A 14,785-nucleotide genomic window follows, 5' to 3' on the forward strand; every position below is an offset into this window, starting at 1 on the left:
ATTATATCCAGTATCCAATAAAATCTGACTCCATTTGGTTGGATATGGTAAGCCAAAACCATATCCGGTGATAATCGGATGCAAATATGGTTTTGACCTTTTGCTACCATAGGTATCTCTCCATTTAATGGATATCTAAATCAATTTATCAGTAAAAATCTAGAAACAGACGTTTGATAGGACAATTTAAGCCCCTAACATTCCAAGAAACAATCTTTATGGCACAAAATCTGGAAAACCCATGGTTGGTGGCACCGAGATGACCTTCTTGGGGACCTAGCATCGGTAGCCGAAATAATTGATGAAGGTGTCCTCCTTCTTCGTTGACCATGCATGATTTGCCGAACACCCCCAACACTGACAGACGACCTCGAGTGACCATCTAAAATGCTCAACTACTCGCAGTCTGGTCCACCAGAGTGGCAGAGAGAGTCCCTAATAATAGCAGAGATAGTTGAACTCGTAGAATCCATTTCAACAACTATAGCTGGCCGTTGGGAAGAGGAGAGAGAGATATCCAGCAACTTAGCTGCATCGACAACCGTGACACCCAGGGGTTGTGGACTAGGACGCTGCTGAAACAAAGGCATAAACAGGTGGCTACCCTGACCCCGATTGATGAAAGACCAAAAGATTTGGTAGATGAAAAAACTTCAGAGACATAATACGATACAGAAAGAGGACGCGGAACTGAGGAGCCAAGCACCATGTATCTGATTGCTAGTTGGTTCTAGCATTAAATACAATAAGATTAATAACCAAATAGTCAGAGCGTCTGGAGGGAAAAATAATAAGGGACGATTTCAGATTCGTCCTTTGTCCACCATGCGCAAGCGTTCCCAACCGCACCTCCAAGTTGTAACGAAAAGTGGTACAAACAGAAGCAGACACCAGGCCCCGAGCTTGAGAAATAATTAGCGATTGAAATCTAGTAGAGAAAACATTGCTATCATGGTCAAATTTTTGTGGGCCCACCTTTGACAGAACTTGCGATGGCGAGGATGACAAAATTTTCCTATGCTTTCCACGAGCATGCCTACCCAACCACGTCGTCAGTCCGCCACAAAGAATCAGACGTCGAGCTCCATGCATTATAAATAGTGAGCGGCAAATCTTCAAAAGAGTAAACATTGATGGTAGAGCCAGATTTTTTGCCCCCCCCCCCTGACAGAACTTGCGACGGTTGGGAGATGCCATCATACGTTGGAGATGAGGCTAACATAGCCGGAGAAAATGACGGAAAAGAAAGCCCAAAGTGTTGTGGCCGGACCGGGACCCAGATAGACCCAATCTTGATAGCATGGAATGAATTCACCGGGTTATGAAGATTGTCAATCTTCACCCACACCAAGAAGGATAATTTTTGGGAAGGCCGTTTAGGATTTCAACTTGCAGGATGATGCTCCAACCCAAAAAAAATTTTAGTGATGAGATTCTGCCCGACGAATGGGAATGTGAGGGGTTAGATTGCCTTCGCTTCCAAACTGGGTGACGACGAGAGAGAAAAGATGAGTCACACTTATGACAATCATAACGTTTGTAGAAGTTCAGAGAAAAACAAGCAGCACACCAGAGCATGATTTTAATGTATGAAAATAGAAGTGTTCTTATTTTTGGAGTACGGATTCCATGCTAGGCATGGTATTAGTTAACAAGATATTAGAGTGTGTTTGCTGGAGGTACATGTTTGACATTGTTTTGATATAAATGATTTGAATGTATTACAATATTTGATATGATTGTATTCATACTTGCATGAAGTTACTTTCAATTTGATTATGACTTTCATGTGAAATTGTATCATGAAAACATGAGAGAGATGGTAGATGCAGATGAGAAATCATTTGCTTTACAGTGAGAACTTAATAAAGGTGAAATTGTGTGTGACTAAAAGGCCATGTTCTACTACAGTTAATGGTAATGGTTTTCTCTACCGACAATCCTTCAATTTTATCAATATAGGCAAGTTAAGGGGCCACCATTGGCTGGCTCGATATTGACTTAGTTTGTCACTTTGCAGAGAGTCTATGCTGCAATACAACTAGAGAAAATATATGTGGTAATGATCTTGTCTGCCAACAGTCCAGTTTTATCAATATATGCAAGTTAAGGGTCCACCATTGGCTGACTCTCACTTTGTAGAGAGTCTATATATCCTGTAATACAATAAAAAAAAAGAGAAATCTCAATATATGTGGTAATGATCTTATCTGCCGACAGTCCAGTTTTATCAATATATGCAAGTTAAGGGACACCATTGGCTGGCTCGATATTGACTTAGTTTGTCACTTTCTAGAGAGTCTATGCTGTAATACAATAAAAAAAAAGAGAAATTTCAATATATGTGGTAATGATCTTATCTGCCGACAGTCCAATTTTATCAATATATGCAAGTTAAGGGTCCACCATTGGCTTGACTTAGTTTGTCGCTTTGTAGAGAGTCTATGCTGTAATATAATAAAAAAAAAAGAGAAATTTCAATATATGTGGTAATGATCTTATCTGCCGACAGTTCAGTTTTATCAATATATGCAAGATAAGGGGCCACCATTGGCTGGCTTGATATTGACTTAGTTTGTCACTTTGTAGAGAGTATATGCTATAATACAATAAAAAAAAGAGAAATTTCAATATATGTGGTAATGATCGTATCTGCCGACAGTCCAGTTTTATCAATATATGCAAGTTAAGGGACACCATTGGCTGGCTCGATATTGACTTAGTTTGTCACTTTGTAGAGAGTCTATGCTGTAATACAATAAAAAAAAGAGAAATTTCAATATATGTGGTAATGATCTTCTCTGCCCACAGTCCAGTTTTATCAATACATGCAAGTTAAGGGGCCACCATTGGCTGGCTCGATATTGACTTAGTTTGTCACTTTGTAGAGAAATTTTAATATATGTGGTAATGATCTCTCTCTCTCTCTCTCTCTCTCTCTATATATATATATATATATATATATATATATATATATATATATATATATATATATATATATATATATATATATATATATATTATTCATTCAACAGTAAAGCTCTACGTTCAAACAACAAAGTTCCCGAGTTACATTATTCTCGCCTTGTTCCATGTGGACCTCTTCCTCGTGGCACCACAAAGATGGACCGTGCCTAATTGAGAAACTCATTGACCCAAACTCTATTCTTACTCATTTTATGTTATGGGATTTACTTAGATCCAACAACTTGGAACTTGAAAGGCAGTTTCAAAGTGATTAAACAAAGGAGGGTGGAGGTGGCCCCCATTATTGGATTCACTTATTTTTTTCTAGTGAAAATCAATGAAAAATATGGAATATTTAATTTTAAATCAAATATAAAAAAACATGACAAAGACTTCTAATCAATGTGTTTTTGGTTAGCTAACTCTTTTATATTTTTTGATTTGTCCTTTTGGTATTTCTGCATTCTAGCATGTTGTTTCTTTCTATGTCGATCACTTGTAAATTTATTTTGTGCATTCAGTAGGTGATTGGTGCTAACCCATTTTTTGGGGTAGATTTAGCCTCAATTCCTTCTACAGGGTCGGTTCATAAGTTTGTTCAAGAACGGATAGATGCACTTCATAACGATTTCACTGGTGAGGAACAAACTTAAGGATGATGCCATTTGATGGATATCTGAATCGGTTCACCTGTAAAAAATTGGATCTGGTATAATTATTTCACCATTCAAATCCATTTAGCCAACATTTGATAGTATTGACCACATCCAATCGGAATCCAAACAGCTAAAATCCCTACCCCTGACTCCTCAAATGGCCTTAATTATAATGCAACCTCTTTCCATATATTTTCAGCTTTTCCTCCATCAGACAAATATCTCGTCTACCTCATCTCTTTTTCTCCAAGAAACTTACTCTATCCTATTCTTTTCTTCTTTTGAAAGGTTTTTCCAATTGCACAAGCATGTCATCTAGTTCTTGTCTCAAGAGGGGTATGGCAGGCTGTGCCAGCGAGAAATCGCTAAACATGGAAGTTTTGAGTTTGCTTAAACAAATATATGATGAATTAAGCTTTTTTTCTGAATTGAAATAATTTTCTTTTCTGAAGTGTTTTACCTATTCAGTGTTTCTCTTGTTCAGCTGACTCGATTTTTTCTAAAATCAGATTTCTTGTTTAGCATTTGTCTTGTGTTCTACTGAATTGAATGCAGAGTTTTATTTCTGCATTCTAGCATGTTGTTTCTTTCTATGGTCAAACTAATGTCGTAAATCGATCACTTGTAAATTTATTTTGTGCATTCAGTAGGTGATTGGTGCTAACCCATTTTTTGGGCTAGATTTAGCCTCAATTCCTTCTACAGGGTCGGTTCATAAGTTTGTTCAAAAACGGATAGATGCACTTCATAAAGATTTCACTGGTGAGGAACAAACTTAAGGATGATGCCATTTGATGGATATCTGAATCGGTTCACCTGTAAAAATTTGGATCTGGTATAATTATTTCTCCATTCAAATCCATTTAGCCAACATTTGATAGTATTGACCACATCCAATCGGAATCCAAACAGCTAACATCCCTACCCCTGACTCCTCAAATGGCCTTAAATAATGCAACCTCTTTCCATATATTTTCAGCTTTTCCATATATCTCGTCTACCTCATCTCTTTTTCTCCAAGAAACTTACTCTATCCTATTCTTTTCTTCTTTTGAAAGGTTTTTTCAATTGCACAAGCATGTCATCTAGTTCTTGTCTCAAGAGGGGTATGGCAGGCTGTGCCGGCGAGAAATCGCTAAACATGGAAGTTTTGAGTTTGCTTAAACAAATATATGATGAATTAAGCTTTTTTTCTGAATTGAAATAATTTTCTTTTCTGAAGTGTTTTACCTATTCAGTGTTTCTCTTGTTCAGCTGACTCGATTTTTTCTAAAATCAGATTTCATGTTTAGCATTTGTCTTGTGTTCTACTGAATTGATTTAATCTGAGTTTATGAAAGTATTATGAATGTTGCTTGACTGAAACAGCACTATCGTAGAACTTGAGCATTGCTTAACAGGCTGAAATTTCGATATATCATTATAGTTACGAAATCACTTTCATATATATATATATATATATATATATATATATATATATATATATATATATATATATATATATATATATAGAATTACTTTATTGGGTCCGAGTCCAATCTTCATTAGAAAATTCTCACCAATCTTCATTAACTTCAAGGACTGATTTGCAAGCTTTAACCTACATACCCATTTCCTAATGAAGATTGAACACAGACCCATTGAAGTAACCCTCTATATATAGCTCTGTAATTTGTTGTGCCATCTTATCCATTTGACAATGAAGCTCTGTGTTCCGACAACAAAGTTCTCGAGTTACATTATTCTCGCCTTATTTCATGTGTGGACCTCTTGCTCGTGGCATCACAAAGATGGATCGTGCCTAATTGAGAAACTCAACAACCCAAACTCTATTCCTACTCATTTTAGGTCATGGGATTTGCTTATATCCAATAACTTGAAACTTGGAAGGCAGTTTCAAAGTGATTAAACAAAGGAGGGTGGAGGTGGCCCATTATTGGATTCACATATTTTTTTCTAGTGAAAATCAATGAAAAATATGAAATATTTAATTTTAAATAAAATATAAAAATTATAAAAATATATAAAAACATGACAAAGACTTCTAATCAATGCATTTTTGGTTAGCTAACTCTTTTTTATTTTCTGATTTTTCCTTTTGGTATTTTTGCATTCTTGCTTGTTGTTTCTTTCTATGGTCAAACTAAAGTTGTAAATCGATCACTTGTAAGTTTATTACGTGCACTCATTTGGTAATCGACCTAAGTCTTGGCCTATCAATTTGTCTCTACAGGGTTTATCTTTTTGAAATTTTGTATGCTGCTAACCCATTTTTTGGTGTTGATTTAGCCCCAATTCTTTCAATTGGGTTGGTTCATAAGTTTGTTCAAGAACGGATAGATGCACTTTATGAAGATTTTTCTGTTGAGGAACAAACTTAAAGGACAATGCCTTTTGAGCCTGATGCAGCACATCTAGAAGACCTCAAGGACAGAGTGTTGAAGCTACACGTTCTTGGAAAATGTATCATCGAAATCGAGTGCTAAGACCAAGCCCCCATCAAGCATGAGAAACTCAAAATCTACTTGTAGTGTACTCTATCATATCCAAGATATTTTGTGTAGAGTTTCGAGACAATCTCATTTTTATTTTTTATTAGGATTATGTTGAAACAACCGTTAGGATCCATTTTCAGTCGTCAAAGGGTGTAGATAAGTTCAAAGTAGTCTTTTTAAAGGTTCTAATACTTTTTGTGAAGATTTGGATCCAAGACCTATCCAAAATTATAAAGAATGGATTTTTGAGCCCAAAATTGACCTAGGTAGGTTCCTTCTACCCTCTTTTTCATTCAATCTTTCTTTTGTTTTCCTTGTGTCATGGCTTCTGCTCCTTTTTTTCTCTCCAAAGTTATCTGCTATGTTCCAACATCTCTTCGCCTGTCACCTTTTTCAAATGAGTGTGTCCAACCTCTTTTGTCCAATCGTAGCATAGACACCCTCCAAGTTGACAAACTAAATCAATATCGAGCCGGCTAATGATGGCTCCTTAAGGATTGTCGGCAGAGAAGATCATTACCACAATTACAATATCATTTCATCCAAAATATTATGTGATAGGAACATGGACTTTACTTTTGCTCACACACAACTTCACCTTTATTGAAATGAAATATTATGTGATAGGAACACGCCATGTGCATTCCTTGGTCATTTCTAAAATCAAAATAAAGACTACATGGACCTCTCGACCTTTTATTGACACAACCAGCCTGTCCATTCCTAATGTGTAGATGTGACGTGGAATGGGTTTAAGGCTTGTAAACAAACCGAGCCGCTTGTCGTTCAACTCGGTTCGGCTCGTCCAAGGCTCGTTAGCGAATGAGACGATTACGAGCTCAATCAGGTAGAGTTTGTGGCTTCACGAGGTCGGAGGCTCAATCCCTCTTTCTAGCACACATGCCTCATCATCCTGACTACCCTTCTCCTATAAGGACCTAAAAGAATCCTACGTATACATAGTTTTATATTTATTTGTTCTAACAAAATATTGTTACTTTTTAAATTATTTATTTTGCCAATAAAAATGCAAGACGTCTTTTAATTTCTCATGAGAATTTGTCCTGCTTCAATTTTGTAGTTTTAAACATTTGTCACTGTGCTTAAAAATTGCAGGAGACAGTTCGATGAATCACATGATTTTTTATTATTTTGAAATTTTAGTAGTTGACTTTTACTACTAAACATCTTTAGGGATCAGAAGAAACTCAAGTCATTGAGAAATTTGGGCTCTTAACTTGCAAAAAAACACATTTATGCTCATAATCCCATTTAGATATTTAAATCAGCTGTCTTTCATGCATGCTAAAAATAGTCTTTCAATTTTTCACAAAAACATAACATGAAAATGTGCTATTTTTTCGGAATTGAAATCAAATGTGATTTGAAATCATATATTCCGCCATGTGATTGAGAATCACATGAAATCCACTTCAACGTTTCTCATTTGCATGAGATTCCAAATCACATGTTTGATTAGCTGTGAAAATGAGATTCGTGAGATTAATTACAAATCACATGTTTGGTTAACTGTGCAAATGAGATTCTTCATGGCATGAGATTACAAATCAAATATACAAATGTTTGAGCCTGGCATTAGTACCCTCCACTGCAGCCTAAGATGAAAAGATACTTGAGAACACCAGGAAATACATAATCCTAATGTGTCGATGTACGAAGAATGTATGTTCGTCTCAGCTTGACGACCCGGTACGAGCTGTTCAGCTCCTATTCATAAATATATAATATTTTTTTATATAATGTAACATAATAAGATTTCATACATTTTATAAATATGAAATAAAATCTTTCTTATTCTTAAATTTTAAAAAGTAAATAATGATGGCATTATGTAATATTTTAATTTTATATTTAAAATTTATTTTAAATGATCGAAGAAAGACCATCACCAACCATGAATAATAAAATACTTTTTTGCAATTACAATTATAACCTCAAGTAAATATTTCATTATGATTTTTATATATATTGCATCACACATTTTGTAGGCAAATTTGTAATTCAATTACTCTTTTTTTTTTTTCCATTAAAAACGCTACGATGAGCAACTAACGAAATCTCATCATGAATATTTGAAAAGATATGTCACCAATCTTCATTAACTTGAAGGACTGATATGCAAGCTTTTTTAACCTAAAGGCAGGGAGTAATTCGTAAAAATATGTCATTAATTTGCAAAAAAACAACAACAAATATCTATGTTGAAATTGAACGTTAGGCAGCAATCGTGTACCTTCCCAAAAGAAATGTGCAAGAAATTTCCCTCTTTTTCACTAATTGTACTGTAGCGTAGATTCTCTACATACAAAGTGACAAACTAAGTCAATATCGAGCCAGCCAATGGTGGCCCCTTAACTTGCATATAACAATAAAACTGGACTGTCGGCAGAGAAGATCGTTACCACAATTAACCATCAACTGTAGTAGAACGGCCTTTTGCTCACACACAATCACCATTGATGGACCAAGGCCTGATGACAAATCCCCCATTCAAAGCAATTTCGACAAATTTGGTGTCCAGTTCTAAACAATTGAAAATTACCAATGGTGATTTTCAATATCATTTCATCCAAAATTCTTATTATAAATTCAATGATTTCTATCCCTTCCTTCCACTGTCCTCATCGTAGCAACAATTCCCCTCTCTCTCGCTCTCTCTCTCTCTCTCTCTCTCTCTCTCTCTCTCTGATGGCAGCAGTTATTGATGCTTTGTTGGGGAAATTGGTTGAGCTAGGATTGGAGGAAATCCAAAAATATATTTCAAGAGTAACCTGTGTGAAGGATGAGTTGAGAAATTTAGAAAGTGAACTGAGGACCATACAGCCTATCCTTGAAGATGCACACAACAAGCAATTCGCATCAAAGCACATCAAGGATTGGGTATCAAGGCTGCATCAGGTTGTTTATGATGCTGAAGACATAATTGACCTCTATAGAGTCAAAACCAGCAACATAAATGCAGAATCCCGACAGACGAAGGTACGCAAGCCGATCTCTTCTTTTTTTTCGCGTCGTAAGTTCTCATATCTAAGCAAAACTGCTAAAGAGATCAAATCAATCAACGAGAGGCTTAACAAGATTTACAAAGAGAAGGATCATCTTGGCCTTGGTCCAATCGCGGGAGGGTCAAGATCTTCACTGGACGTAGGACAGATTTATCGGAACAGTCTGACGACTTCTGTCATCACCGAGCCGCATGCGTTTGGAAGGGAAAAAGATGAAGACAAGGTCGTGGAGTGGTTGAAGAAAGAGCTCAAGCATGAAAGGGGAGAGAATACTAGCGCTATAGCAATTGTTGGAATGGGGGGACTCGGAAAGACGACCCTTGCAAAGACCGTTTACAACAAAGAAAGCATAAAAAAACATTTTCAATTGTGCTTGTGGATTTGTGCATCAGAAAAACCACAGTTGAAGGTGTTATTCAAACATATACTGGAAGTGGTTGGTGGGAAAGGAAGCGGTGCCAACGAATTAACGGAACTCGAGGCTTTGCAAGCCGAGATAAATAAACATTTGAAGGAGAAGAAATTTCTGCTTGTTATAGATGATGCATGGGATACAGAATGGTGGAGAGAATTGAATGGACTTTTGCAACATGGTGCCCCGGAGAGTAGAGTCCTGATCACCACCAGAAAGGAGCAAGTTGCAAATAAAATTGATGCTGCTTACTTGCATAATTTGGAGTGCTTATCATATGGTGACAGTTGGGATTTGTTCATCAGTAAAGCATTAAGGAGAGGCGAGAACGAAGAAGTCCTTAATGGACTGAAGGAGATTGGGCGCGTTATAGTACAGAAATGCGGCGGGTTGCCTCTGGCTTTGGATGTTGTGGCGAGCTTGTTGAAGCATAAGGCGAGGACACAGTCTGATTGGCAAGAAGTTGCAAATAGCCCATTCTGGAGATGGGAAGGAATTACTGACGATGATGACAATCTAATTCTTTCTACCATCGCATTAAGCTACATGAATTTACCATTTGCCTTAAAACAATGTCTTGCATATTGCTCCATATTTCCAAAGGACTTTGTGATGAAAAAAGATGATTTAGTGAGACTATGGGTGGCAGAGGGCTTCGTTCCTAAAGTTGAGCAGGAAATGGAGGTTTGTGCTGAGTATTATCTTGAAGCATTGGTTGATTGTTCTCTTATTCAGATTCAAACTGAAAGATATAATAAGCCGAGATACAAATTACATGATATTGTTCATGATTTTGCTCTTTATATAAAAGGCCAGGAGCGTATAGATGAGATTGTTCTACGCTCAGGAACTGCATCCGATATTCAAGCGCGGTTCTTCTTCTTCACAGGGGATCATCGAGGGTTTACTGATGATGCACTAAGTCAACACCCAAAGCTTCGGACATTGTTGTTAGGATTATGGTGGAGAAATGCTTCTGCACGTTCTTTCTGCTTGGTACACTTTAAGTGGCTAAGGGTGCTAGATCTGAGACATGATCGCAGAAGATCTGAATTGCCAGAGTCATTGGGGAATTTAGTGTTACTAAAATACTTGAATGTTTCTGGGACGAGCATAAAAGAGCTGCCAGAGTCGATTACCAAACTAAGCAGTCTTGAAAGGCTCGACCTTTCCGATACTTGTATAAGAGTTCTACCGGAAGGTACTTCAAAACTGAGGGCTCTAAGGCATCTTCATTTGGAAGAGACTAATCATTTGGAATATTTACCAAAGCACATTGGGCGGTTGACATGCTTAAGGACATTGAGCAAATTCGTTGTGGGTAGTGATATGAGGAACAGAAGTGGAAGCAGTATCAAGCAGTTGCGTCACCTAAACAGTTTAAGATGGGAATTGAGGATACATCATATAGACAGAGTAGGGAGTAGAGAAGAGGCTAAAGAAGCAGAATTACAGACGAAAGTGAACTTACAAAAGTTGAAGTTATCTTGCAGCCCGAAAAGCGTCAATGAGTTTGACAAAGAATTTGCAGAAAAAATAGAGGGCATATATGCAGAGCTTCAACCTCCTGTAGGTATCAAGACACTGGAAATATCTAATTACGGAGGTATTAACCTACCCGCTTGGGCAAGCTCTTCTGGATACGGCAGTTTGGAGGATGTCACCTTAAGTGATTGCAGATTCGTGGGACACCTACCCTCCTCATTGGCACACTTACCCAACCTTGTGAAGCTGAAGATAGAAGGTGCTTCAAACGTCAAGATCATTGATGATGGGTTTCATCATGGTGTTGAACACATCAGGTTTCCCAAGTTAGAAAGTCTAGTCGTTCGTGATATGAGCAGCTTAGAGGAGTGGTCGTTTAACTCCCAAGCAGAGACAATGCCTCGTCTCAGAAGCTTAGAAATTGAACATTGCGACAAGTTGAGGGCGCTACCCGATGGGTTTCAATTCCCCAAGTTAGAAAGTCTAGTCGTTCGTTATATGTGGAGCTTAGAGGAGTGGTCGTTTAACTCCCAAGCAGAGACAATGCCCCGTCTCGGAAGCTTAGAAATTGAAAGATGCCCCAAGTTGAGGGCGCTACCCGATGGGTTGCAACTCACCAATCTCGACAGCCTGAAGATAGTAAACATTCCTGGGCTTGGTTCAATATCCATAGCATCATTAGAGAACATGAGAGAGCTCACACTGAAGGGATTGCCCAAACTTGATTTGGAAGAGCAAGGGATTTTGCAACGATTGAAAGCAGCAACGGCACTCCAAAAGCTGGACCTGGAAGGTTTTCCGGAGTTGGAGTTGGGGTCGAAAGTGCTGGAGAGTATGAATCAGCTGGAAGAGTTGTTGCTACATGACTGCTCCAAGGTTGCCATAGCGGATGTCCTGAAACACCATCACCTCCCAAACCTTCGGAAAATCCGTATTATCTCCTCATCAAAGTCGCGGTCATCAAAGGTTGCCATAGCTGAGTTAGCGGTGGATTCAGCGGAGGGGTTAGCTGGGTTCCAAAGCTTGGGCAGCAGGGTGACTGATCTATCAATCCGGTTGTCGAGTGAAGTGGATTCTCTGCCAGAATGGATCCAACATCTCCACCAGATAAAATACATGACAATTAAAGATAGCCCCAAGCTGACCCACTTGCCGGAATGGCTGGCGAAGTTGTCCAAGCTTCAGTCGTTGCAACTCTCCCAGCTTCAGTCGTTGACATTTCTCCCAGATGGGATGCAAGCTCTCACCCAACTTCAATATCTAAGTATCTTTCATTGTCCCAAGTTGAGGGCGTTACCCGATGGGTTGCAAGCTCTCACCCAACTTCAAAGGCTAAACATCTCTGATTGTCCCCATTTAGTTAAGCGTTGCAGGGGGGTTGACCGCCACAAGATCGCTCACATACCCAAAGTGCAACTTTCTGATGATTAAGAAGGATGCTCTCACCTTATCAGTTTTCAGTGAAATTACTTTTTTGTTTTGTTTTTCGATAGGCAAGCTGTGTGAGGCAGAGCCCTAGCAGTTCATTGGGATCCAGATCAGGTCATTCGTTCGACGATCCAAGCCGTTGAGAATCCCTTCATGATGATGCCACGTGTTGTGGGTTAGGGTTAGGGTTAGGGTTCATCCGACGATCTGGATCGCTCCCCCTACAGCGGGTTAGGGTTCTGCCGTGGGTTCATCTCCCCCTCCCCTTCTGCAATGGGTTTAGGCTCCTTCTGTGGGATCAAGTGAGTGGGTTTCATCCGACGATCTGATGCACCTCCGCTACCCTGTTTTCGTCTCCATCAGCGTCACCAGACTCAGGCAACCAAGCTAGGGAGTCCCCCGACGATCCTCTCTCTCTCTCTCTCTCTCTCTCTCTCTCTCTCTCTCAGAGAAAACCCAGGTCGACCGGGATTTTTTCTGCATCTCTTCTACGCACACACTGATAAGGTACGATCTTTCTTTTGCTTGATCTGCTTCTTCAGTCTTGCTGCGTTGTTTTTTTTTGTTTTCTTCATTATTTTGACGGGTGAGAAACATTTACTGCTTATGGATGCGTGTCTTTGATCATCTACGTTTTGAAAACACTAACTACGGATGTTTGATTTCCTACTTGGTTTCCTCCTGCATCATGATTAATGTATTTCTTCAAAGTTTAAAAATCTTTATGTCAAATTAACATGTTAGCAACATAGAAATCAGGGAAGTTTTCATGAATAACTAGTCCTGTGATTACTTTAATTGTGGTTCTTATGAAGGTGCTTGAATTCGAGAGGGGGCCTTTAGCATCTTCGCTTTCCATGTCTACTTTTTATCTATTAATGTAAGCATAATTGTTTACTTCGTTTGTTTTAACATTCATCTTATCAGAAGTTTCCTTTTCACCTAATTTGTTATTTAGAATACAAAATTATATTCAAAATAATCCTTATTTTAGTTTGCTTGCCCCCTTTTAACTTTTGATCTTCCAGAATTATATTTTATCTGCAGCCATTCAGATTTTGGCTTTTCCACTCTTGCTTACATTCCTATGAAAAAGTATGTTATGCCTAATTCTGTGATTGTTCCAGCTCTGATATAGATGCATAAATACTAACTTAGTGCTGTGGTCAATCCATCAGTGAGTAGTATGAAAATTATGTTACGCTTGGAGGTTTCGAACTCATGAGTGAGAAGCTGCATATTATTATTATTATTATTATTAACCCTTCAGATGTTGATCTATATGTTTGGTTTAGCAGAAACCGGCCCTTGCAACATGTTTTTTCAACGTGTAGGTCAGATTTTCTGATGGTTAAAAAATGAACAGGCTACAACATGCTGAATTTTCACCCATCAAAAAAATCATGTTTTTACATTGAAAAAATACTATCCATGAGTTGTTGCTTACCACTTTGATCTTGCTGAACACATTTATAGGCTCTGATTTGGTCAATATGACCTGTCTCTGTAAGTTTCAGCTACTGGGTTCAGAACCCAATAGTGATTCATATCTAGTTAGCTTTTGCCTCTTTTAGACTTTAGAGTCCTTTTTGATTAAACTGGAATAAAAAACAAGTCCAAAACAAGGCTTTAGAGTCATGTACTTAAGGTTACAACCTGCTATGTAACAAACGTTGATGATAATTTGAAAATACATTATTTTGTTTTGACAACATCATGTAAATTGTTGATCAGCTCCTTTCTGCCCTTTTTTTCTCAATCGTGAAACTACCACTATTTTGCGCATTGACTCTCTTGAAGAATTAACTCATTTGTTTCATGATGTACAGGTTATGAGTCTGGCTGACTGTGCTAAATTTGACAAGCTCATGATCTGAGTCTTCCGTATTGAAGTAGATTATTGCCGGGGATGCTTGAGTTGTGTGAGCATCATCTTTGGACAAAGGAACCTCAAAGTCATTAGCTTTGGTGGTTTATGTTGCAAATGTGAATCATAAGTTTTGTTTATCTTAAAAATTGAAAAACGGCACCAAGATCTGATATTTTTGTGGTTGTGTCTGTCACTAAGCAACATTGCTGTCATTGTTCTCTTTTACCATGGTTTTGATGACTGTACTTTTGTTAGCAATATTCTCCGCATTGGTTTTCAAAAGCATTGTCACCATTGGTTTCCTGCAATTTTATAATAGCATAAGCGGTATTCCTTTTGAGTTTTTTGATTGGCAAACTGGGGTTAGCTAGACCCCAACCTGTTACAACAAAATAGGAATCTTTTATTTGTGTGGACAGTTGGTTGCCCAACTCCCTTAGCAGGAA

General features: G+C 38.1%; 1 protein-coding gene across 1 annotated transcript; it reads left to right on the forward strand.

Annotated features, from left to right (window-relative positions):
* The first annotated feature begins 8,604 nt into the window (after positions 1 to 8,604).
* Positions 8,605 to 14,515, forward strand: LOC149829291 (putative disease resistance protein RGA3). Its single transcript, XM_090018017.1, has 2 exons — positions 8,605 to 12,976; positions 14,299 to 14,515. Exon 1 carries the CDS (start codon positions 8,684 to 8,686, stop codon positions 12,470 to 12,472), a length of 3,789 nt encoding a protein of 1,262 aa, XP_089874143.1. The 5' UTR covers positions 8,605 to 8,683; the 3' UTR covers positions 12,473 to 12,976; positions 14,299 to 14,515.
* Positions 14,516 to 14,785: the final 270 nt, after the last annotated feature.

The sequence above is a fragment of the Nuphar pumila genome, chromosome 9, assembly GCF_984573655.1.
Source record: "Nuphar pumila chromosome 9, dmNupPumi1.hap1.1, whole genome shotgun sequence".
NCBI classification, from domain to species: Eukaryota; Viridiplantae; Streptophyta; class Magnoliopsida; order Nymphaeales; family Nymphaeaceae; genus Nuphar; species Nuphar pumila.

Bases quoted from the DNA above. Each gene is read 5' to 3' on its own strand.
- LOC149829291 (XM_090018017.1), top strand. From the start codon at position 8,684: ATGGTGATTTTCAATATCATTTCATCCAAAATTCTTATTATAAATTCA.